The following is a 24,468-nucleotide window of genomic DNA, read 5'->3' as shown; positions in this document are numbered from 1 at the left end:
TTCGCATCATGGATGTGCAGCCGACAAATCTGCGACAACTGTGTGATGCCATCATGTCAATATGGACCAAACTCCCTGAGGAATGCTTCCAGCACCTTGTTGAATCGATGCCACCAAGAATTGAGGCAGTTCTGAAGGCCAAAGGTGGTCCAACCCGTTACTAGCATGGGGTACCTAATAAAGTGGCCGGTGAGTGTATATCAACGGTCATCTGTCAATCAAATGTTTTCAGTCATAGCATCTTGATTCATGTGTCGCAGCTAATATACGCAACGGTTGAAACCAGAATCCTTTCCTTTCCCATTGAGTTGCGTCCCAGTGTTCACGGGGATGGACGTCTGTGTCTCCGGCAGGCGTAGAGCTAACAGAACTGGCAGGGTTGCGAGGCAAGGGCTCAAACATGTACGGCTGGAAGCCTTCTACACCAAACCAAGCTTCTGCCGCCCTGGCGTCCTCTTCCACAACATCTTCGTCCCCGCTTTCCTCCTCTAAATAAAAAATGGATGACGGAGGAGACTCATCCACGACCTCCGACACTAAACTCTCCTCCTCTTGCATGTTTCCGCTGTCCATAGCGTTCCTTGACAGCGTCGTTTCTAAGTCACCAATTTAGTGCTACTTGGTCCCAATGGAATTTCCCATTGGGAACCTGCTAGCACTAAGATGCTAACTGGTTAGCAACTTAGTGCTACTTGGTCCCAATGGAATTTCCCATTGGGAACCTGCTAGCACTAAGATGCTAACTGGTTAGCAACTTAGTGCTACTTGGTCCCAATGGAATTTCCCATTGGGAACCTGCTAGCACTAAGATGCTAACTGGTTAGCAACTTAGTGCTACTTGGTCCCAATGGAATTTCCCATTGGGAACCTGCTAGCACTAAGATGCTAACTGGTTAGCAACTTAGTGCTACTTGGTCCCAATGGAATTTCCCATTGGGAACCTGCTAGCACTAAGTTGCTAACTGGTTAGCAACATGCTTCCCACAAACCGGCCACAACCAAACTTGCTTGCGAACCTCCCGCCACAACAATCCCGCCCCCTTGATAATCGACCAATCACATTCACTTTATTCACTCGTGTAAAGTCGTGCACCACTCGGGAGAATACGGAAATGCAACGGTTGGAACGGCCGCTTCCCTACGACTTTAAGAGCAACTATGCAAATGATCAAACATCTAGAAAAAATAGGATATATTCTATTATTTTCCACGTGAATCCCAGATTGTTCATTCTTCTGGGCCTTTTCGAAAAAGTGCTTTAAATCAGTCCTAGCTGTCTTTATCAGATCCTGACATTTGAAAACGGGGAGGAAAGAGCCAAAATTCCAGGGTCCCCAAAGCCATTCATTTTGGCGATGCTGATTGGCCAAATATTTATCATTATTTAGCGTCAAATCTAGTGACTTTTTTCTGCTACTGGAGACTTTGGAGACAACATCTAAAAGAAGCGAACTCTGCTCTCCAGAGCGAGTAGATTGGTAACCCCGCCTCCTGCTCTCCTCTATCTTGTCTGCTGTCATGATTCATGCAGCTATTATTTCATCCAAATGAAAAATGGAGAACAGATAAGCAGATCATGGCTTGTCTACAGTGAAAAGAAGGACTGGGTTATTTACTTTGGCCTTTTTGGAAACACAGGAAGGAGCAATCAGCTAAGTGAGCTTAGTGCTTGGAAAAAATCTTTCATTCCTTTAGAGACAGCATGAAAAGTCAGCTGAGTACAAAACATAGAGAGGAAAACAAGAAGAAAAGGGACAAGAAGAGAGGGACACAACCTAGAACAGATAATGGATGTCTATTCTATTAACATTTCTACATCTGGAGAATGGGGCTGTTTGATGTGTTGTCTTCTCAGTTCAGAGGGCCCCCTGCCTGTCTTAGCCTAGGGCCCCATTTTTCCTAAATCCGCCCCTGGCTATACATGCTGCAGATAAGAGAGTTGAGCTTTTTGAACCTGCTTCCTGTTTGGACCAAAGCTGCTCAGCCAGACATGGAATCAAACTTCCTTAATCTGCCCCTGAGCTTATGTAAGTCAGCGGTGGGTTTTATTTTTATTGCCATTGACATTTATTGCCACTGAAGTCATGACTTTCGACTGGTACTGCCACTCTGACATCATTATGATGCATCGCATTGGGAAAAAAAAGCGACTTGAAATTGAAACTCTGTATCTCAAACCTATGATTAGAAGAGTGATCAATGGAAATTAATGGAAATTAATGAGAAGGAAGCAATTGTTGGGAAATAAAAGAATAAAAGAAATAGAAAAAAGTCATTTGATTGCCCCAGTCCAGAGTCCAGTGTTTAATCTTTAGTCATGGGTCACGGATTATGATAAAACATGAAAGGACATCAGTGGAGGGTTGGGAGAATGGATCAAGCTGCCGTGGCAGCCATTAAAAATGTTTCCACTTTCCTTGATTTGATGGGCACCTGGCTGGTCCTTGGCTGTTCCTAGGCTAGTCATTGGCTGGTCCCTGGCTGATCCTTGGATGGCCCTTGGCTAGTCCTTGGCTGATCCTTGGGTGTCCCTTGGCTAGTCCTTGTCTGGTCCTTGGGTGTCCCTTGGCTAGTCCTAGGCTAGTCCCTGGCTGATCCTTGGATGGCCCATGGCTAGTCCTAGGCTAGTCCTTGGCTGATCCTTGGATGGCCCTTGGCTAGTCCTTGGCTGATCCTTGGATGGCCCTTGGCTAGTCCTTGTCTGGTCCTTGGGTGTCCCTTGGCTAGTCCTTGTCTGGTCCTTGGGTGTCCCTTGGCTAGTCATTGTCTGGTCCTTGGATGGCCCTTGGCTAGTCCTTGGCTGATCCTTGGGTGTCCCTTGGCTAGTCCTAGGCTAGTCCTTGGCTGATCCTTGGCTAGTCCTAGGCTAGTCCTTGGCTGATCCTTGGGTGTCCCTTGGCTAGTCCTTGTCTGGTCCTTGGGTGTCCCTTGGCTAGTCCTAGGCTAGTCCTTGGCTGATCCTTAGGTGTCCCTTGGCTAGTCCTAGGCTGATCGTTGGCTAGTCCTAGGCTGATCCTTGGCTAGTCCTAGGCTAGTCCTTGTCTGGTCCTTGGCTGATCCCCTATAATTCCTTTTTAACATCTAATTCAGTAAAGGATGGAGTCAGAGTTAAATATTCTCGCCCAGCAGGAGGCCAGTGGCTGGAAGTTGGAGGGGATTTTGTTGCCATTCGGCTGCTTTAGACAGGGAGGGGCCATTTTGAATGGCTGCTGCTGTAGCTAAATGATAATAATGATCAGAATTAAATTATTTATAACTATGATAACCAACAACCGTCTAGACCCGTCTATACCGCAGCTATTCCAGAAAAACAAAAGAAAAAAAATCAGACGTCTGTAAACGTATAAAAACTCTGACCAATCCCCGACATTCGGCCCAAATGAAAATAAAAAAACAATCAGATGTCCGTCCTCCTCATCAAGCTCGTCAGGTTCGGCTGTTTTTCATAACAGCTCCTCCCAAAACTTATATTTCTAAAAATAACATAATAAAACTTGCATGGTTCCGTCTTTCTGCTGGGAGTCAAAAATATGAACGTCAGAAAATGTAAATAAACTGAATGAAATGAATATTTAAGTTCATTCAGAGTCAGAAGTAGCTCTTTGGTTATGCGGCTAACTGGAAAACCAAAATATACCATGTAATACATTCATGTTAAAGTCTTATGAAATTTAAGATATATTTATCCAATTTAATGCTCCATTAAATTGTCAAAAGTACAATTAAATATTGTACTTTCAATAAAGTGTAACATTTATTTTGTTTATATTCATAAATAAACACAGCAGCGAGGTGTGTGTGGTATTAGCAATTATAATTATTTAAAAAATGAATAAAAGTAGAGGGGGGTAATAGGGGGCAGTTGCCCCGCTGTAGATCCGCCCCTGGTTAGACCCCCCCCCCAGGCTAATTATGCTGATTGAGCCTTTAGGTTTGTTTTTTTACGACTGAATAAAAATGTTCAGACGAGTCCAGACAAGACGAGCAACTTTATTAAAACTCTGAATTTTATTCCTTCACAGAGACGCACAGAGGTTTGTTTGGGGACGGGGCCCAATGTCCCCCCGTTAGACGTGTCCTTTCCAACCCAGCCCTGTGGTCATGGGCTCCTGACGACTCTAAAAGGAAGTCCGTGTCCAGGGATGATGACATCAGCGACGTTCAGGGCCTTCTGCCGGCTGACCTCCTGCGCCGCTGCGTTCAAACTCAGATCCCTCCAGGTGTCGTCATCAGAGCAGCGCTCGAATAAGTCCCCCGCTACGAGCACGGTCCCAGCGGACGTCCCCTTCACCTGGACGCTCACGTCCTGTCCCGTGTGTCCCGGGGTGGGAATTACTGACACCTGTGAGCGAGACAGACGGACCAGTTCAGCCTGGTTTCTGCTAAACCGGAGGTTTACACCTTCCTTATAAAATCACGACAAGTAACTGATGTTTTTTATAGTGTATAAAATATAATAATGTTAAATATATAATGTTTTCAAGCATCAGCAAGTGGGAAAAAGATGAAACTGTCACTTATTTGCTGCGACAGAGGATGTTGATAGGGAGTTGAATTTAATCCATTATTGTAACAAAGAACATGTTCTGTAAAAACAAGATCTGAACTCCAGAAATTAAACTTTTTAATCAAAATAAGTTTTTATAGAGAAACTCTGCTGTATTTCTCTCAAATTTATTTTTATATATTGTCATTTTTTGGTTGAATTTATGTAATTAAAATTCAGGAGCAAAAAGTGTTGAGCTTCCTTAAATAACCCCCGTTGCCGGGTCCTGAGAACCAGTGGGAACCGGTGGGAACCGGTGGGAACCGGTTTCAGCCAGTCCCACAGCATCCGGACTAAAGCAGGTAAAAAACTAGAAGTTATTCTTTGGTTTCTATGTTTTTAAGGCAGATTTCAGGCGTTCAATTTGTGTTACATTTCTGTATGAGAAATTCTACAGGTGAATTTTTCGATTTAAATTATTCAAGAGAATTTCTGAATGAATTTCTGCAGATACATTTCGTAGTCGTATTTGTTGCGTGAATGTTTGTACTTCCGTTTTTTTGTTGTATATTCGCAGCTTGTTTTCCTTTTCAAAAGAATTCTGCTGTTGAATTTTGCTATTTAAATTTTAGCAGGTGATTTTTTAAGGTGAATTTTCAAAGTGAAATTTTTGCAGATACTTTTTTGTAGTCGTATTTTTTGCGGGAATGTTTGTACTTCCATTTTTTTTGTTGTATATTGGCAGCTTTTTTTCTTATCAAAAAAATTCTGCTGTTGAATTTTTCTGTTTAAATTTTAGTAGGCGATTTTTTTACGGTAAATTTTTTCGATTTAAATTATTCAAGAGAATTTCTGAATGAATTTCTGCAGATACATTTTCGTAGTCGTATTTTTTGCGGGAATGTTTGTACTTCCATTTTTTTTGTTGTATATTCGCAGCTTTTTTTCTTATCAAAAAAATTCTGCTGTTGAATTTTTCTGTTTAAATTTTAGTAGGTGATTTTTTTTAAGGTGAATTTTCAAAGTGAATTTTTTGTAGATACTTTTTTGTAGTGTTTGTTTTTTACATGAAGGCAGATTTTTGTAGATTTTTTTGGAGGTGAATGTAGCTGAATATTGGACCCTTTTTTCCTTTTTTTTCTTATTAAAAATGTCTTCAATTGAATTCAGTTGAAATTTAAATCTCTGGTTGACCTTTGGTGACCTGGAGGCTTTAATTAATATAAAAATATGCTGTTTGCTCAAACAATTAACATAATTTTTCTTTGTTTTGAATAATGTTTGGGAATTCTGAAATTCTGAAACCTCCGAAGGTTTGTGAATCAATCCATCGTTATTATTTCGATGTATTTTGTAATTTAAACGATTTGTTTCGGCCCATTAACAGCCGCCTACCGTATAATTTGTAAAATGACAGAAATTTTCACTGGATTAAATTTTCCCGCCAGTCTCTTGCTTCTCTTTTCTTTATTTGACATAAAAGCAGAAAGACGCAGGTTTTCCTCTCGGCTAACAGAGATGTAAATATCGTCATGGCGACTGTTTTTTCTCTCTGAAGTCAGCCGTCTGGATTCGGTCGGCCTCCTTCCTGCCCGTCCCTCATTATATAAGCAGAATCAGGTCTTTAGAAAAGCCATAAATGATAAATCTTTTTATATCGCAGCCATAGTCCTCTGCTCTTATCTGTTTATTTCTGTTTTATATCTTTTACTCTTTTATTATACATCATTTAGGTGATTGAGGAAACAGAAGTTAAGGGCGGTTCTAGACCGAATGTACCGGGGGCCATTTTTTAATTTCTATTCAATTAGTTTTAATTAAAATTCTGTCTTCTAGCTGAATTTTTTTTTTCTTTAAAATGATGATTTGGATTATCGTTAAAATCGAAATAAAAATCCATTAGCAAAGCAAAAAAGCAACAAAAAAAATAGTAGCTATATAAATACCTAAAAGATCAAATAAAGCTTCAAATTCAGGAATTTTGCATATTTTTTTACTTAATTTAAGTTAAAAAAAATTGTTTTCTAGAACTTAAGACAAGCTAAAAAGGGTATTTTTTTATTGTCATTATTTAATATTATTAAAATATTTAGTAAAACTAATTTTTTTAAAGAAAAAAAAATGAAATAGATCCAAAGGACCGATCAGTAACCGTTTCTGTTCCTGCAAAGATCATCAGTAGAATTTCTTTTAGTGTTCTGTCTGCAGTACTGGGGCCATAACGGGGGCACTGGCCCCCGTTATCCCCCGTCTAGAACCGCCCATGAATGGAAGGGATTTTAAAATGTAAAAGTCACTGAAAAAAATAAACCAGCTTTGAATCTCAGGATTAATTTGTAGAATAAATGTGAGAGAACTGAATTTTTTTCTGTGACCTTTTTCACTGACAGGTCGTTCAGTTTGAGTATTTCTGCTTCAGTCGGCGACTTTAGCGAAACAAATGGACGGTTTGTTACGGAATTAATCACCGTTTGGATTTTAAGCTGTGAACAGGGATTATACGGGGTGCCATTGGTACAAATATAATAATAATCGCAGCCATATTTTAGGTTATTTAGGCTGTAATAAGCGATAAAAAAATTACAGTTCATTTTTCAAAGTTATATGATCCATCAGACATTTACGCATTTCATTTTTACAAACTAAACATTTTATCATAGCTTTAAAATATTTAATTTAAAACAGAACATTTGTTTTTTTTAAGCCAATTACTTTTCTTTTAATGTAATATTTATTCAGAAAATGTCAAATATTTAATTTGGAGGTAAACATATAGATTACAAAATAAATACTTGAACCTAACTATTTAGGTTTAAACAAATGATTTTATTGAAAGCGAAATATTTATAAAATTAATATTTAATTTTAAGCTCAATGTTTTGCTTTATGAATAAATACTAATAATTTTTTATATTTAATTTAGATAGAGGAATAAAATCTTTATTAATCATTATTTTTCCTTTGGGAGTAATACAGGATTTTTGAATTCAATTGAAATAATCGAAGGTTAAGTTTGGTTATACATATAAGTATATAAATGATCGGCTGGTAATCTGATCTAAAAATAAACTTCTAAGTTTTTACAGGCTAAATAACCCATAATATTGGTGTGAAGGTTTGGCACAATCAGCACCCCAAAGAAGTCTTCCAGGGTGGATTTACTTTAATTTCAGCGAAAATTTCCAGGAAAATTCAGGCGGTTTAATAAGACGGAGTATGAGGGCCAGGCTAGAGTTTAACTTTAAAAAATTACAAGAATAAATTCATAATTTCACGAGCTGTTGCAGAAAATAGATTTATAGTTCTGATTCTGATCATAATTTAATGCTAAAAGACAATATTTCCTCAGAAGATGCTTGACATTAGAGGTGGTTCTCACAGAATACTGACACCTGCTGGACATTTAAAGACACTACAGGCAGCTGATTGGACAATAAACTGAATGGATCTGATGAGCTAGAACAATTATATCATTGAAGTTATTGGAGGTTATATTCTATTGTTTCATATCTATGTTTAAATTGAAAATATCTTTGATATTTTTAGATGCAGCCAATAAATAATGTAAACATTTATGCTTACAGGAACATTTAGGGGAAAATGTGAATGTAGATGGTTGTGGACTAGGATTTTAAATCATATTTTTAAAACTAAAAGTCAATAAACTAAGAGTCAGTTTGAAATTAACTTTAGATCAGAGAAGTGATTGGTAACTGAGAGGAAAAGGATGAGACAACGAAAAAAAATTAAATAAAATCACTACTTGACATTCCTCATTTTATGGCAGAGAGCTTCTGGTAAGAATTATCATAAAAAACAACTTTATTCTCATAATTTTCAGACTTTATTTTTGAATCAAACCCAGAGTACCTGCTCATCCACAGGGTAGGGCTGTCCCTCTGCCAGCTGATTGGCCAGATAAACGTCTCCCTCACTGACGTCATAGCCCACTATAGTCAGGGCGGAAGGGAAAAGGTTGAGGTTTCCGATGTGGTCCGAGTGTCCGTGGGTCCCCACCACCAGCCTAATGTCCCCCGGGTCCATACCCCGCTGCTTCAGGGTCTGCAGGAGGAAGTCCCGGTCCCAGGGCCCCCCGGTGTCCACCAGGATGTCCTGGGGCCCCCTGATCAGGGTGATGGTCCCGTCGGCTTTGGACGCCCCCCCGGGCTGAGGGACGCAGTATCCGACCTTTAGGACGGACACGGAATAAGGCTGGCCCGGGAAGTCCAGCTGGTTCTGGGACAAACACACCTTCTGGTACCGGTCCGGGTCCGGGTCCATGTCCAGAAGCAGGCTGCTGCCGCCGCCTCTCCTTCTCGGGCTCCTAGTGGAGTCTATCGGCGGTAGGTTGGAGCTTTACCGCCACCTGCTGGTCTGAGTTGGTCATGATTTCAGTTCCGGAGCGGAAAATGTTTTCCCCAACAAATAAAAATACTTTTTACATCTTTGCTCCTTAATTCCTTCATAATAGAATAATAATTTTGTAATTATTTTATCTCCTTTCTTCTCCTAGTTCTTATTTCGCTTTTATTTTTTATTTTAAACCATTCCAAAAAGATTTTGCAATTAAAAATGTCAGAATAGCGTTCAGTTCCGGGCTTTATGCAGTAGCCAAATAAAGCCTTTTTTATGTTTAGAAAATATGTTTATGTTTAGAAAACATGACATAAACATGTTTTTCTAAACATAAACATGTTTTCTAAATATAAACATTGACCTTTTGACTGTTTGAATTGGGAAAAGCTTCCTGGATGGGAAGCAAATGTATGGAAGCCTGTTTCTGCCATGTAAAAAAAAAAAAAAAAATAGCAAATATAAATTAATAATTATGTGATTCAGAATCATAAATATGACTTTTTCAAGTCATGATTATAAATGTAATTCTATATAATATATATAGTTATAATTATTACTTTTAAAAGTCAAAATGATATCAATCCCAACATCTGCTCTACTATCTGAGTGACTTCTCTGCAAACTGATTAGTGACGATGAATGTGAACCAATAATCCTCTCAGGGGTCTTATTTCCTCTACCCTTGTTCTATAAACAGAATTTCTAGCATTCCTCCTGTGTATACTGGTATATTATGACTGGTCCTCTTTCCTGTGATAATATGGAACTGTGGGATAGATACTTCTATCTCCTTAACTAAACCTTTTGATGTTTCTGTGTATGGCTGGATGAAGCTGTAATAACTATTAATATATGCCTGTAATGTATGTTAAAATACCTCTTTTATCCTTGTTTTTCCTGTCTAGTAGTATAAGGTCTACTTTTGCTTCAGGTAGCATCCATGGTGGTATTCTAGTCCCCTCTATCCACACCTGTTCCCTAGCTTCATCTGGTCTGTTCCTGTTTGGCTGTGACTCCATCCTGGAGAGAAATATCAGCTGTGCTGCTGCCATCAACACCTTTGTTTCTAGATGTTGGAGCTTGGCCTGTTTTCTAGTGTAGTCCTGTTTCTCTGACTGTGACTAACTGGATGTGCTCTCTTCATCCTCTGACATGGGAGCTGGCTCGGAGCTCGTCTGCCTGGCTGTGTGTTTCCTGGACGGGGCCGCCTGTGGAGCTTGTTGACAGTTGCCTTTTGTATCTATGCTTCTTTTTCTATGTCTGCTTCTGTCTCCTTGAACCCCAGTGGGCCTCAGCAGATGGCCGCTCACACTGAGCCTGGTTCTGCTGGAGGTTTCTTCCTGTTCAAAGGGAGTTTTTCCTCTCCACTGTCGCTACAAGCATGCTTAGTGTGAGGGATTGCTGAAGAGTCAATGAGTCGATGCAATCAGCTGGTTTTCCTTAGATAGAAAACTTTGAATCAATCTGACTGGATGATCTGGTGAACTGGAAAGTGACCTGAGATGACATGATGTGAATTGGAGCTATAGAAATAGACTGAATAGAATTAAACAGATAAAACAGCCCCATTCTACAGATAGAGAAATATTAATAGAATAGCCATAGGTTTTGTCCCTCTCTTCGCGTCCCTTTTCTTGTTGTTCTCGTCTCTATGCTTTGTACACAAAGCTGACCTCTGCCCTCCAGCCTGGACGCACAGAGAGGTTTTATCTAATATAGAGCAGAAAGTTCTTTACCAACAGCTGCACAAAAGCAATAAACCAAAGACACCTTCAGAACCGGCCGGTCTGGATCTAGACAGAGAAACTTCAGGAAGATGGACCCAGTGGAGGACTTTATACGAGCCTCCAATCAAAAACCAACCTGCTGATTTTACACGTTGCCATCGCCACAAACTGGTTTTTATCTGTTATTAATGGGGGGGGTTTAAACCAGTTCACTTTCTGAGGTCCGTCTGAAAATATGTTCCATATTTTTATGGAAAGGACAAGACTAAAGACCATTTTTAGCCTTTTAAATTGCGTTTTTAGTCTTTTTGGGGACGGTTTTTACAAACACTCTTTCTATAGGAGGAGTTTAAAATGGGAAAAATAAGCCAAAGGCCTGACTTTTAAATGTTTTAATCAGTGAAGCAAAGATGGCCGTTTATTGTCTTGCAGAGACAGACTGCAGGAAGGAGCTCAGCTATGGAGGTTAAAGCCAGAATAAGGCTGGAGTTTAACTTCCACACAGAACATGGAGGATTTATTCAGCTGTGAGGTTTTAATAACATTTTATGTTCTGGGTCAGATGATGGACAACTACAAGCTCTTCATTTAATGATTTTTTAGCTGACACTTGTTTTTAACTGACTGTTTTACATCAATAATTGATTCTAAGGTCTGAATGGTGCAAAAGTCTTTAAAAGTTAAAAAAAAAGTCAAGAATATTGGCGAAATGAGAAGAATTATAGTTTAATTTAAAGAATGTGTAATAAAAAGAGTCAGTAATTGAAGTTATTCCAACTCAAACTAAGAATCACAGTAAATCTACACACCAGCAGGTGGCAGTAGTGCGCACCTTTCGTTTTTATGCTAACTGAACCAAAAATAAGACGAAGAAGAAAAGGGAAACGCAACGTCACTGAACATGGCGGACACGTCAGATTATCCCAGAGGTTCTTCCTTCATGGATCCATTAAAAGGGATTTTAGTGGCTTATTTTATGCCAGAATTGTGCTACGATAAGTTCTTCCTGGATCTGGACTTCCTGGACGGTGAGTGGGTCCGTCCGGGTTTTCATTCCCCCTGAACACAGAGAAATGTTCAGGTTCCGGTTTATTGGACCTCCGTGTTGGTCCAGACTGGTTCCCCTTTTATCTGGATCTCAGAAGGTCGACATGTCGAAAGAAAAGAGAGAAAAAAATAACGATTATAATTAAATTAAAAGGAATAAATACAAAATTTAGACTTCGGGGTTAAAAGGATGCGTTCAATTGCTTTTAATAGCTGTTGGATTTTCAAGTGAATTTTACTGTGATGCAGTAGAGCTGCAGGTTCAGTTTGGTTTCCATGTAGTTTTGCTTTTATAGGAACTTTTTCTCATTAGGAGCTGAATGAAATAAATAAGACTTTATTCTCCAAATAAAGTAGATTTTTTTCTCTTTTTCCTACTTTAATTGCATTCAGTGGTTAAATAAATGACAGAAGGCTTCAGTCTGTTGCTCTCTAACAGTACATGGATGATCGATACACATTCCTTCCATCCATCCATCTTCTTCCTCTAATCCAGGGTGGGGTTGTAGGGGTAGCAGCGTCACTATGGAAGCCCAGACGTAGGAATCCCAAGGTGCTCCCAGGCCAGCAGAGAAACATAGTCCCTCCAGCGTGTCCTGGGTCTCCCTCTGGTGGGACGTGCCTGGAACACCTCACCAGGGAGACGTCCAGGAGGCATCCTAACCAGATGCCCGAGCCACCTCAACTGGCTCCTCTCAATGTGGAGGAGCAGCGGCTCTACTCTGAGTCCTCCCTGGATGACTGAGCTCCTCCCCCTTTCTCTAAGGGAGAGCCCAGCCACCCTACGGAGGAAACTCATTTCAGCCGCTTGGATCCGGGATCTCGTTCTGTCAGTCATGACCATAGATGAGGGTAGGAACGTAGATCGACCGGTAAATCCAGAGCTTTGCTTTTTGGCTCAGCTCTCTCTTCACCATAACAGACCTTGATTTTAGTAATTAGGCAACATTTTTCTAGAATTACCGTAAATCCTCTAATATAGGACGGGGCCTTTATTTCACTCAGGTGCATCTTGGTCCAGGCCATTATTGGAAAAAGGCCAGAATTAGAAGCAGGTCTCTATTTCGCTTTGAGCCAAACAGACTGAATGTTTTGTCTCTTTGAACCTATAAAAAGTAGGTTTCTTTATTGTAAAAGTACAGTTACCATGACGATATAAAGAACAGGGATGCGCGATATTGGGATTTTGGCTGATATCCGATATGCCGATATTTTAAACTCATGTAGCCGATAACCGATATCGATACCGATGTTAAAGCTGGACAAAAATAAGTAGTCATTGAAAATAGCAGTTTTGTTATCCATTTCTGACACTTTGAAAAATAATAAACTCAAATATATTTTCATATGCTGATATCAAATAGATTTTTAAAAACGCGGTATCGATCTATTTTACTTTCAAAATCTGGTGAAATTTCATCGTTCTGTTACAAACTCTCGTAATATTTTGCAAATTCTTGTGAGATTTCGTTAGTAAAATAGATCGATACCGCGTCAATATATCGACATATAAAAATATGGCAACATTTGGTGAATTTTCGGGGGATTTCGTAGCATAACGATGACATACAGCAATATTTCATTAGTAAAAGAGATTGATATGGTGTTTTTAAATGGCAATATATCAGCATATGAAGATATTGGGATATTTTAATGGATCAATATTTTTTCCCTCGTCTTTAGAAGTTTTTAAGTCTGTAAAAAAGAAGTTTTTGAGGAAGAAGAAGAAGTATTTATTTTTTTTTTTTAGACTTTAGAAACTCAGAAGCTGATCAAATATCGGGTTAAATATCGGTGGGGTGGCCGATGTCCGATATTCAGTTTTAAGGCCGATACCGATAGGGGGCCGATTATATCGTGCATCCCTAATAAAGAACTTTATCATCATGTGCTGGTAATTCCGACGTCTTCCAGAAACGGTGATAATTCTTCATAACAAAAGGCTTTATACGAGTCCGGCCGTTGTTAGAGTCCCGGCCGCTAATGGAACACAGGCCAATATTAGAGCATTTACGGTAGCCAAAGTTCTAATTGAAATGTTGAATAAAATCTCCCAGAAGGCAGATCTATGTTCTGATTGGTTTAATAAAAGGTTCATTTTGAAGGCATCGGTTCCACCAATCATTACGCTGCTGGGAGGCCGATCATTAGTGAATGCTCCATTAGCCCCGATGCGTGGGCGTGTGCGTGGAGCCCGTAGAGCTAAACGCTGCATCGGCGCACTTCAAAACATCATGTGACCGATCCAGGAGTGACCGACTCATAAAACTGTGTTTAAAAACATATCCGTCAACAGATAGGCTACATATCTGATTAAACAAAAACAAAAAATCGCATCTTTTATCATTTCAGTGTCCATATAATTATGAACATTTTCCACATTTTTAAAAATAGGCCTGTAAAAGTTTATAACAAGAGGCTTCAGGTTTATTTACTCAGATAGGTGAACAAACACAGATTTCTGGCAGTAATTTCCCCCCGTAGGTCCGCTGAACTCTGCTTCAGAGAATCTTTACGGTTCCAAAAGGAAAAACTTTTGGTCTGTTTTAAAGTTTGAGGAATAAAAAGAGAGATTTATTTATTTTTTTTAACGGGAATATCTCTTTATTTTTCCTTGAAGATTTCAGGAGTTTCTTTTTTTTCTGGGTTCATGCAGCGCCACCTGCTGCCGGCGGCGAGTTACTGTCTGCTTTCCATTTAGACAGCTTTTATTGTAATTTTACAAAGAGTGTATACGAAATAAAATTTAATTTCTTACAGCTTTCCAGACAGTAAATGAACATTTGTCTGTAAATTCCTAAGTACCTTTTCCCCTTTTTAATCCACTTGATGATTAAAAACAAAACAAAAAAAGCAAACGGGATCCTTTCTGATAAGTTCAACCTTTTACTTCCAAAATAAAAAAATAAAAATACAAGTATTACATTTCCATAAAAAATGAAATAATAAAAGAAGATTAGGAGAAAAATAAATGGGGTCCAGAAAAAAACTGTGCGGCTCCAATTAGCCGACTGACTGAAGCAGAACCTAAACATCCAGAAACAAACCTGCACATTTACAAAAGAACATTGAATGTCCGAACACATGAAAACCTTCTACTTTTGGACATTTACTGTGACTTATGACCTTAACTTAAACTGAATTTAGGCTCCTATAATTTCCATTCCATAAATTGCAGCAGTGATCAAATGTAAACAGTGTGGGAGAAAAAAAAAAAAAAACGCATTGATGTGGAAGTTCATCTTAGTGATGGATGCATTAGCACCGATGTGTGGGTGCATGCATGGAGCCCATAGAGCTAAACGCTGCATCGGTGCGTCTGTCGTCTCCAGAAAGTCATGTGACCGTTAGAGGAGCTCTTTCTAACTGACCGACTCAATAAACTGTGTTTAAAAACTTATCTTTAAACATAAAAAAAAAGTCTCATCTTTTCCGGTTTATCATTAAAATGATCCAGAATCTCTTTTATCGCTCAACTTATCTGATTTAAAGTTCATTTCAAATTGACTCTTAGTTTATTTACTGTTTTTACTTTACTTATTGCGATTTAAAATCCTAGTCCAGCAGCATCCTCGTTCACATTTTCCCCTAAATTTCCATGTATTGATAAATGTTTAAATTGTTTATTGGCAGCATCTAAAAATATCAAAGATGTTTTCAATTTAAACATAGATATGAAATAATAGAATATAACCCCCAATAACTTCAACGATATCATTGTTCTAGGTCATCAGATCCATTCAGTTTATTGTCCAATCAGCTGCCTGTAGTGTCTTTAAATGTCCAGCAGGTGTCAGTGTAGAGACAGTATCACGATGCCTCATTAAACCATCACCAGTTCAGAGCATTAATATCTATGGTGCTATTTTTTGGTTTGTTGTTATCAATGTGATGCAGAGTCTGTGAAATGATTTAGAAAAATAAAGTAAAAATAAATCTCTTTTTATTCCTCAAACTTTAAAGCAAACCAAAAGTTTTTACTTTTTGAACCGTAAAGATTCCCTGAAGCAGAGTTCAGGGAATCTATGGGGAGAAATTACTGCCAGAAATCTGTGTTTGACTCAAAAAAGGTGGAAAATTTCTGTTTGCCTCTTGTTATAAACTCTTACATGGATGACTTACGGATAAAGATTTTCTAAGAGCCTGTTTTTAAAAATGTGGATTAATTTGAATTGTTAAAATTAAGTTATTTTTTTAAATCTTTGGTTTGTCGTAAATAATTGATCCGCTACATTAAAATATGAATTCTATTGTGACTGTAATTTATGATTAAATCAATCAAATTAAAATATGTTTTAAGGGAAAAATCCGTTCAGCGACGAATAATCAATTGATCATTATTTATACCTAAAACTAAAACCAATTCGGTGATTTATTAAATTTAGTGTTAATTAGTAAAAAAATTATAATTTTTCTTGTGATCACTGAGTCTGGGAGCGGCCATTTTTTACCCAAATATAGTAGCCCCTCCCTCCTGCCATCTTCCGGCAGTGACGTCACGGTGCGGTAAGCCTAGCGCCAAAAACCCGTAATATGTAGCCAACATTTGGAAGAAGAATGTTTTCAAGATGACATGGATAATAGCGCGTTGTGACAAACACCAGATACAGCACTGGGACTTGATCAACAGCCGATACCGCACCGTGACGTCACTAACCAGTAGGTGGCAGTAGTGTTCTTTGACAAACATGGATGCCTCCAGTAAAGCACATTCACATGAAAATTACTCTGAATTAAAAACACTGATCATTTATTGAACAGGATGGAATCATTTCAGATTTAAAGAACTTTCAGAAGTTTGGATTCTGAATATAACCGAACTTTTCCTTTAAAGATTGTTAAAATCTCCTAGAATGTGGAAATCTTCTGTCAGTGCTGGAACTCACCAGCAGGGGGCGATGTTGACTCATACCTGGGGCGGCAGGAATCCTGTCTGGTTGAAGATTTTAGGATGTGATTAAAGCTGAATAACAAACTGATCCATTTTAACATCTGCTGTTTTTGTTCCAGTGCCATGTGTGAAGATGGTAGTGAGCAAAGCTCTGGGAATCGGCATCATCCTGGGATCAGTTCTGGGTAAAACCTCCATCTTCCATCTTTATTGCTTCTCAGTCAATTCTAGGTGCCATTTTATAGGCTGATGATAGAACTCTGGGTCCCCCCCCCCGTAAATGTGGGGGTCCAGGGGTTTCATTGGTTGGTCCAAAGAAAGAACAAATGTCGATCGATCCTTCCTTCCTTCCTTCATCCTGTCTTCCTTCCTTCCTTCCTTCATCCTGTCTTCCTTCCTTCCTTCATCCTGTCTTCCTTCCTTCCTTCCTTCATCCTGTCTTCCTTCCTTCCTTCATCCTGTCTTCCTTCCTTACTTCCTTCATCCTGTCTTCCTTCCTTACTTCCTTCATCCTGTCTTCCTTCCTTCCTTCATCCTGTCTTCCTTCCTTCCTTCCTTCATCCTGTCTTCCTTCCTTACTTCCTTCATCCTGTCTTCCTTCCTTACTTCCTTCATCCTGTCTTCCTTCCTTACTTCCTTCATCCTGTCTTCCTTCCTTACCTCCTTCATCCTGTCTTCCTTCCTTACTTCCTTCATCCTGTCTTCCTTCCTTCCTTCCTTCATCCTGTCTTCTTTCCTTCCTTCCTTCCTTCCTTCCTTCCTTCCTTCCTTCCTTCCTTCCTTCCTTCCTTCCTTCCTTCCTTCCTCCTCCCTCCCTCCCTCCCTCCCTCCCTCCCTCCCTCCCTCCCTCCCTCCCTCCCTCCCTTCCCTCCCTCCCTCCCTTCCTTCCTTCCTCCCTTCCTTCCTTCCTTACTTCCTTCATCCTGTCTTCCTTCCTTCCTTCATCCTGTCTTCCTTCCTTACTTCCTTCATCCTGTCTTCCTTCCTTACTTCCTTCATCCTGTCTTCCTTCCTTACTTCCTTCATCCTGTCTTCCTTCCTTACTTCCTTCATCCTGTCTTCCTTCCTTACTTCCTTCATCCTGTCTTCCTTCCTTACTTCCTTCATCCTGTCTTCCTTCCTTCCTTCCTTCATCCTGTCTTCCTTCCTTACTTCCTTCATCCTGTCTTCCTTCCTTACTTCCTTCATCCTGTCTTCCTTCCTTCCTTCATCCTGTCTTCCTTCCTTCCTTCATCCTGTCTTCCTTCCTTCATCCTGTCTTCCTTCCTTCCTTCCTTCATCCTGTCTTCCTTCCTTCCTTCATCCTGTCTTCCTTCCTTACTTCCTTCATCCTGTCTTCCTTCCTTACTTCCTTCATCCTGTCTTCCTTCCTTCCTTCATCCTGTCTTCCTTCCTTCCTTCATCCTGTCTTCCTTCCTTACTTCCTTCATCCTGTCTTCCTTCCTTACTTCCTTCATCCTGTCTTCCTTCCTTACTTCCTTCATCCTGTCTTCCTTCCTTCCTTCCTTCATCCTGTCTTCCTTCCTTACTTCCTTCATCCTGTCTTCCTTCCTTACTTCCTTCATCCTGTCTTCCTTCCTTCCTTCCTTCATCCTGTCTTCCTTCCTTCCTTCCTTCATCCTGTCTTCCTTCCTTCCTTCCTTCATCCTGTCTTCCTTCCTTCCTTCCTTCATCCTGTCTTCCTTCCTTACTTCCTTCATCCTGTCTTCCTTCCTTACTTCCTTCATCCTGTCTTCCTTCCTTACTTCCTTCATCCTGTCTTCCTTCCTTACTTCCTTCATCCTGTCTTCCTTCCTTACCTCCTTCATCCTGTCTTCCTTCCTTACTTCCTTCATCCTGTCTTCCTTCCTTCCTTCATCCTGTCTTCCTTCCTTCCTTCCTTCCTTCCTTCCTTCCTTCCTTCCTTCCTTCCTTCCTTCCTTCCTTCCTTCCTTCCTCCCTCCCTCCCTCCCTCCCTCCCTCCCTCCCTCCCTCCCTCCCTCCCTTCCTTCCTTCCTTCCTTCATCCTGTCTTCCTTCCTTCCTTCATCCTGTCTTCCTTCCTTCCTTCCTTCATCCTGTCTTCCTTCCTTCCTTCATCCTGTCTTCCTTCCTTACTTCCTTCATCCTGTCTTCCTTCCTTACTTCCTTCATCCTGTCTTCCTTCCTTCCTTCCTTCATCCTGTCTTCCTTCCTTCCTTCCTTCATCCTGTCTTCCTTCCTTCCTTCCTTCATCCTGTCTTCCTTCCTTCCTTCATCCTGTCTTCCTTCCTTACTTCCTTCATCCTGTCTTCCTTCCTTACTTCCTTCATCCTGTCTTCCTTCCTTCCTTCATCCTGTCTTCCTTCCTTACTTCCTTCATCCTGTCTTCCTTCCTTACTTCCTTCATCCTGTCTTCCTTCCTTCCTTCCTTCCTTCATCCTGTCTTCCTTCCTTACTTCCTTCATCCTGTCTTCCTTCCTTACTTCCTTCATCCTGTCTTCCTTCCTTCCTTCCTTCATCCTGTCTTCCTTCCTTCCTTCCTTCCTTCCTTCCTTCCTTCCTTCCTTCCTTCCTTCCTTCCTTCCTCCCTCCCTCCCTCCCTCCCTCCCTCCCTCCCTCCCTCCCTCCCTTCCTTCCTTCCTTCCTTCCTTCCTTCCTCCCTCCCTCCCTCCCTCCCTCCCTCCCTCCCTCCCTCCCTCCCTCCCTCCCTCCCTCCCTCCCTCCCTCCCTCCCTCCCTTCCTTAGATAATAATGGATCAAACTTCTCTCCGTAGATTAGCCGTGATCTTTAGCTCCGTCTTTGTCCAGAGGACCTGAATCTAACAGGATCCATTCAGGTCTGATCTTCATGTCCGAGTTCCTCCAGGTCTCGTCTTCTCTGACGTTTCTGCTTCGGTTCCTTCTGGCAGTGAAACTACCTCAGATCTTGAAGCTGATGGGAGCCCGCAGCGCTGAGGGGCTGAGCTTCAACGCCGTGCTGCTGGAGCTGCTGGCCATCACAGGAACCATGGTCTACAGCGTGACGCACAAGTTCCCCTTCAGGTTTGGACGCTGCCGCCTCTGTTAGCTTCCAGCGCTATCGTAGCCCAGCTAACGCTCTGAATGTTGCCGCAGCGCCTGGGGAGAAGCTCTGTTCCTCATGCTGCAGACCGTCGCCATCGGATTCCTCATCCAGCACTACGGGAAGAGGACCGGCATAGGTGGGACGGCGCCCCCCGCTGGCCGCAGCTCGCCCTGTTAGGACTCGCTGAAGACCAGATGCTCCTCTCTTCCAGGTCTCCTCTTCCTGGCGGTTTACGCGGGCCTCCTGCTGCTCCTCCTGTCTCCGGTCACTCCCATGTCGGTGGTCACCACCATGCAGGCGTCCAACATGCCAGCCATCATCATCGGCAGGGTAAGCCCGCCCCCCAGGGGGAACAAACCGAGGGGGGGGGGGACCTCATGGCTGCAGCTCCTGATTTCCTCTGGTTTCTGCAGCTCATCCAGGCTGTAACCAACTTCCGCAACGGACACACGGGCCAACTGTCGGCCATCTCCGTCTTCCTGCTGTTCGCCGGATCCCTGGCGCGGATCTTCACCTCCCTGCAGGTACAAAGGATGGAGTCACAGCCAAACAGGAACAGACCAGATGAAGCTACTATGAGAAAAAGCAGAGAGAGCAGAACGTTAGAGATTGAACTAACAGATTCTGCAGAGTGGGAGAATAGAGATAGAATGAAGCAGAATGATGAAAAAGGGGTCCCTATGTCCTCCAGCAGTCTAAGCCTATAGCAGCATATCTATAGAGATAGATCAGGATAACCTGAGCCACTCTAACTAGAAGCTTTATCAAAAAGGAATTTATTTAATTTAGCATCCATGCTCTTTTTCTACGTGGCAAAAATATATATGTGAGTTTAATATCTGAGCCGATAATCAGCTACGGCAAGAAAGGAGGGACAAATCAATTCTGTCTTTAATAAACTGATTATGTTGTTTGCTTCGCGTTTTTTCTCTGCTGATAGGAAACGGGCGACTCGCTGATGGCGCTGACCTACGTCATTTCCTCCACCTGTAACGGCATCATCGCCCTGCAGGTGCTCTACTACTGGAACAGCAGCCCTGAACACAAGAAGAAGAAGAAGAAGAAAGAATAAACGCTAAGGACTCCCTGGGAATGCACCTGGGAGATTCTTTTCTATGTTTTCGTCTCATTTTAGACGATTTCTCCTCCTCTTCAGGCCCTCGATGCAGGAAGATGGGAATTTTCCAGAACGGCTGAGCTGTTGCTGTTGCTGTGTGGGTGGGTGGGTGGGGGGCGTGGGTGTCGTCACATTCCAGGAAATGTTCCTAATCATGACATGTTCAGATGATCTGAATGAATAAAGGTTTTGAGCTCTGATCTCGTGTTAAAAACTCAGATTTTTGTTTCATTTTTAAATTCGTTTTTTTGTTCTTCTGAACTCAGGATACAGTAAAAAACCATAATTTGAACAAAAATCACATTTCAAAGGTCTGAAGAGGAATGAATTAAATTCAGAATTCAAACTTCTGAAAGTTCTTTAAATCTGAAATGATTCCATCCTGTTCAATAAATGATCAGTGTTTTTAATTCAGAGTAATTTTCATTTACTGGAGGCATCCATGTTTGTCAAAGAACACTACTGCCACCTACTGGTTAGTGACGTCACTGCCGGAAGATGTCAGGAGGGAGGGGCTCCTATATTTGGGAAAATGATCCATTTACAGGTGCTGGTCATAAAATTAGAATATCATGAAAAAGTAGATTGATTTCAGTAATTCCATTTAAAAAGTGAAACTTGTATATTATATTCATACATTACATACAAACTCATATATTTCAGATGTTTATTTTGTTTAATTTTGATGATTACAAATGACAACAAATGAAAATCTCAAATTCATCATATCAGAAAATTAGAATATTGTGAAAAGGTTCAAAATTGATGGCCCCTGGTGCCACACTCTAATCAGCTAATTAACTCAAACCACCTGCAAAAGCCTTTAAATGGTCTTTCAGTCTAGTTCTATAGGCTACACAATCATGGGGAAGACTGCTGACTTGACAGTTGTCCAAAAGACGACCATCGACACCTTGCACAAGGAGGGCAAGACACAAAAGGTCATCGCTAAAGAGGCTGGCTGTTCACAGAGCTCAGTGTCCAAGCACATTAATAGAGAGGCGAAGGGAAGGAAAAGATGTGGTCGAAAAAAGTGTACAAGCAAGAGAGATAACCGCACCCTGGAGAGGATTGTGAAACAAAACCCATTCAAAAATGTGGGGGAGATTCACAAAGAGTGGACTGCAGCTGGAGTGAGTGCTTCAAGAACCACCACACACAGACGTATGAAAGACATGGGTTTCTGCTGTCGCATTCCTTGTGTCAAGCCACTCTTGAACCACAGACAGCGTCAGAAGCGTCTTGCCTGGGCTAAAGAGAAACAGGACTGGACTGCTGGTGAGTGGTCCAAAGTCATGTTCTCTGATGAAAGTAAATTTTGCATTTCCTTTGGAAATCAAGGTCCCAGAGTCTGGAGGAAAAGAAGAGAGGCACTTCATCCACGTTGCTTGAAGTCCAGTGTAAAGTTTCCACAGTCAGTGATGGTTTGGGGTGCCATGTCATCTGCTGGTGTTGGTCCATTGTGTTTTCTGAGGTCCAGGGTCAACGCAGCCACATACCAGGAAGTTTTAGAGCACTTCATGCTTCCTGCAGCTGACCAACTTTTTGGAGATGCAGATTTCATTTTCCAACAGGACTTGGCACCTGCACACAGTGCCAAAGCTACCAGTACCTGGTTGAAGGACCATGGTATCCCTGTTCTTAATTGGCCAGCAAACTCTCCTGACCTTAACCCCATAGAAAATCTATGGGGTATTGTGAAGAAGAAGATGCAATACACCAGACCCAACAATTCAGAAGAGCTAAAAGCCACTATTAGAGCAACCTGGGCTATCATAACACCTGAGCAGTGCCACAGACTGATCGACTCCATGCCACGCCGCATTGCTGCAGTAATACAGGCCAAAGGAGGCCCAACTAAATACTGAGTGCTGTACATGCTCATACTTTTCATGTTCATACTTTTCAGTTGGCCAACATTTCTATAAATCCTTTGTTTTTATTGGTCTTCAGTAATATTCTAATTTTCTGATATGATGAATTTGAGATTTTCATTTGTTGTCATTTGTAATCATCAAAATTAAACAAAATAAACATCTGAAATATGTGAGTTTGTATGTAATGTATGAATATAATATACAAGTTTCACTTTTTAAATGGAATTACTGAAATCAATCTACTTTTTCATGATATTCTAATTTTATGACCAGCACCTGTATAATTCCTTGCTGACCAGATTTTTCCTTTAATCTACATATATATGGAGTGAAATAAGATCCATTATTTGTTCTTAAAAATGTTAAGTCAAAGAAAATGTAATCCATAAATGAAACTTTGAAAAGACTTGGTATTCAAAAAAGTTTTTAGAGGAGATTAAATTTTTTTCACTTTTTAAAATGTTATTCTATTTTTTTTTTTTTTTTTTTTTTCAGATTTTTTTTTCACTGGCTTCATTCTTTAAAATTACAAATTTCAATTTTTTCACTTGATGGCCCCCCAAAAAATATTTTTTTAGTATTGTTTCTGAAGGACTGGAGAGGACATGTCCCCACCAATAATTTCCGCTGATTTCCTCCAGCCAGCAGTAACTGGGTGCAGCTCTCTGTGTTCAGATTGTTTCAGTCCGTGTTTTTTTTCCTCGCTCTCCAGTTCCTCCTCTGGGTGAAATATCCTGGGATCTGCTGCTTTGGGACAGAATATTATTTGGGGTCGTAATTCAGTTTTATGTCAGAGAAGAAGAACAAATGAAATTAAAACTTCACAGAAAACCTTAGTTAAACTGATTTTACTGCACAAACCTTTGATTTTGGTTTTACTTTTTTCTCAAGTTTCATGATTAAAAAGTGAAAAATTTACTTTCATTCCTGTAGAAATCTAGCTTTTAATTAAACCATTCCTTGAATGGATTTACCTTCAATAAGACGACTCTATATCGTTTATATCTAGATGCTCTATACGTTGCAATATTACAGATAAATGAGCCTAATTAAAAACTATGAGGAATTTCTAATAATTATCAGAAATGTGTTTTTTTTATCATCATTATTGAGGCGTTTCTTGGCAGCCATCCTCTTTGAAAAACTCTGTGTTTCAAGACACTTTTTCTCCAACCTGCTTTTTAAAATAATAACTTCCTTCTTCCTTTTACATGAATTATTTCCTGATATTTAGAATTCAAAGAGTTTCCTGCTTGTTTGTTTGTTTTTTTGTTTCCGGATGTCTGATTTACAGCATGTCTAATAAACTGGAACTGTATTCTGTTCCATTGAAGCTAAATTTAACAAAAGGACATCAGTGTTCAGCAGTCTATGGAGGACCAGAAGAGCCACAGCAAAGAAGGAAAAAAAATTTATTTTACGTTTAAATCTAAGATAACTTTAACTAAACGATGGTTTGTTAGGGAAGACCAGAAGAGCCACAGAAAATAAATCTAATTTTACATTTAAAGCTAAGACAACTTTAAAACATACCGCAACAACAAGTTGGGGCAGCACTGAGTCCAAAGAAATTAATTTTCTAGATTAAACTAATTATTTTGATGTTATTTTTTTTTTATATACAAACAGGCCATAATAAAAATGAGCTTTAATGAAACAAAACTAATGATTCTTATTTTTAAAATGTCAGGAGTAGAAAGTAAAAAGTTGTTTAAAAAATAATTACTCCAGTAAAGTAAAAAACATTTCTTTTTAAGGTAAGAAAGTATTTGTACTGGTATGGTTTGTATGGTTATTATTTTGACACGTCTAGTCTGTATTTATTTTGTTTCTTCCTAATCATCTTTTTTATTTTGTTTGCTTTTTCTTTGTTTTATTATTGTTCTGAAGAGGAGAGGAAAAAAGCAATAAAACAATCTGAACATTTAAATCCTATAATTAGT

At 40.2% G+C, this 24,468-nt stretch overlaps 2 protein-coding genes across 2 annotated transcripts; one reads left to right on the top strand and one right to left on the bottom strand.

The window, feature by feature from the left end:
* Positions 1-3,970: 3,970 nt before the first annotated feature.
* mblac1 (metallo-beta-lactamase domain containing 1) lies at positions 3,971-8,768 on the bottom strand. Its single transcript, XM_038303157.1, has 2 exons — positions 8,357-8,768; positions 3,971-4,342 (listed from the first exon to the last, which is right to left on the bottom strand). The coding sequence occupies exons 1-2, from the start codon at positions 8,765-8,767 to the stop codon at positions 4,100-4,102; spliced, it is 654 nt and encodes a 217-aa protein (XP_038159085.1). The 5' UTR covers position 8,768; the 3' UTR covers positions 3,971-4,099.
* A 2,665-nt stretch (positions 8,769-11,433) lies between these two features.
* On the top strand, positions 11,434-20,864 carry mpdu1b (mannose-P-dolichol utilization defect 1b). The gene is made up of 7 exons (XM_038303158.1): positions 11,434-11,597; positions 16,627-16,692; positions 19,377-19,509; positions 19,582-19,667; positions 19,743-19,861; positions 19,945-20,055; positions 20,472-20,864. The coding sequence occupies exons 1-7, from the start codon at positions 11,471-11,473 to the stop codon at positions 20,601-20,603; spliced, it is 774 nt and encodes a 257-aa protein (XP_038159086.1). The 5' UTR covers positions 11,434-11,470; the 3' UTR covers positions 20,604-20,864.
* Positions 20,865-24,468: the final 3,604 nt, after the last annotated feature.

This window comes from Cyprinodon tularosa, unplaced genomic scaffold (genome assembly GCF_016077235.1).
Source record: "Cyprinodon tularosa strain WSP-4 unplaced genomic scaffold, ASM1607723v1 ctg507, whole genome shotgun sequence".
Taxonomy (NCBI): domain Eukaryota; kingdom Metazoa; phylum Chordata; class Actinopteri; order Cyprinodontiformes; family Cyprinodontidae; genus Cyprinodon; species Cyprinodon tularosa.
This window is presented reverse-complemented; position numbering and strand designations above follow the sequence as displayed.

Excerpts from the sequence above, each read along its gene's own strand:
- mblac1 (XM_038303157.1), bottom strand. The coding sequence starts at position 8,767 with ATGGACCCGGACCCGGACCGGTACCAGAAGGTGTGTTTGTCCCAGAAC. Across the intron at positions 4,343-8,356 it reads CCTACCCTGTGGATGAGCAG|GTGTCAGTAATTCCCACCCC; the intron begins GTACTCTGGGTT and ends TCTCGCTCACAG.
- mpdu1b (XM_038303158.1), top strand. The coding sequence starts at position 11,471 with ATGGCGGACACGTCAGATTATCCCAGAGGTTCTTCCTTCATGGATCCA. Across the intron at positions 19,862-19,944 it reads CAGCCATCATCATCGGCAGG|CTCATCCAGGCTGTAACCAA; the intron begins GTAAGCCCGCCC and ends TGGTTTCTGCAG. Across the intron at positions 20,056-20,471 it reads GGATCTTCACCTCCCTGCAG|GAAACGGGCGACTCGCTGAT; the intron begins GTACAAAGGATG and ends CTCTGCTGATAG.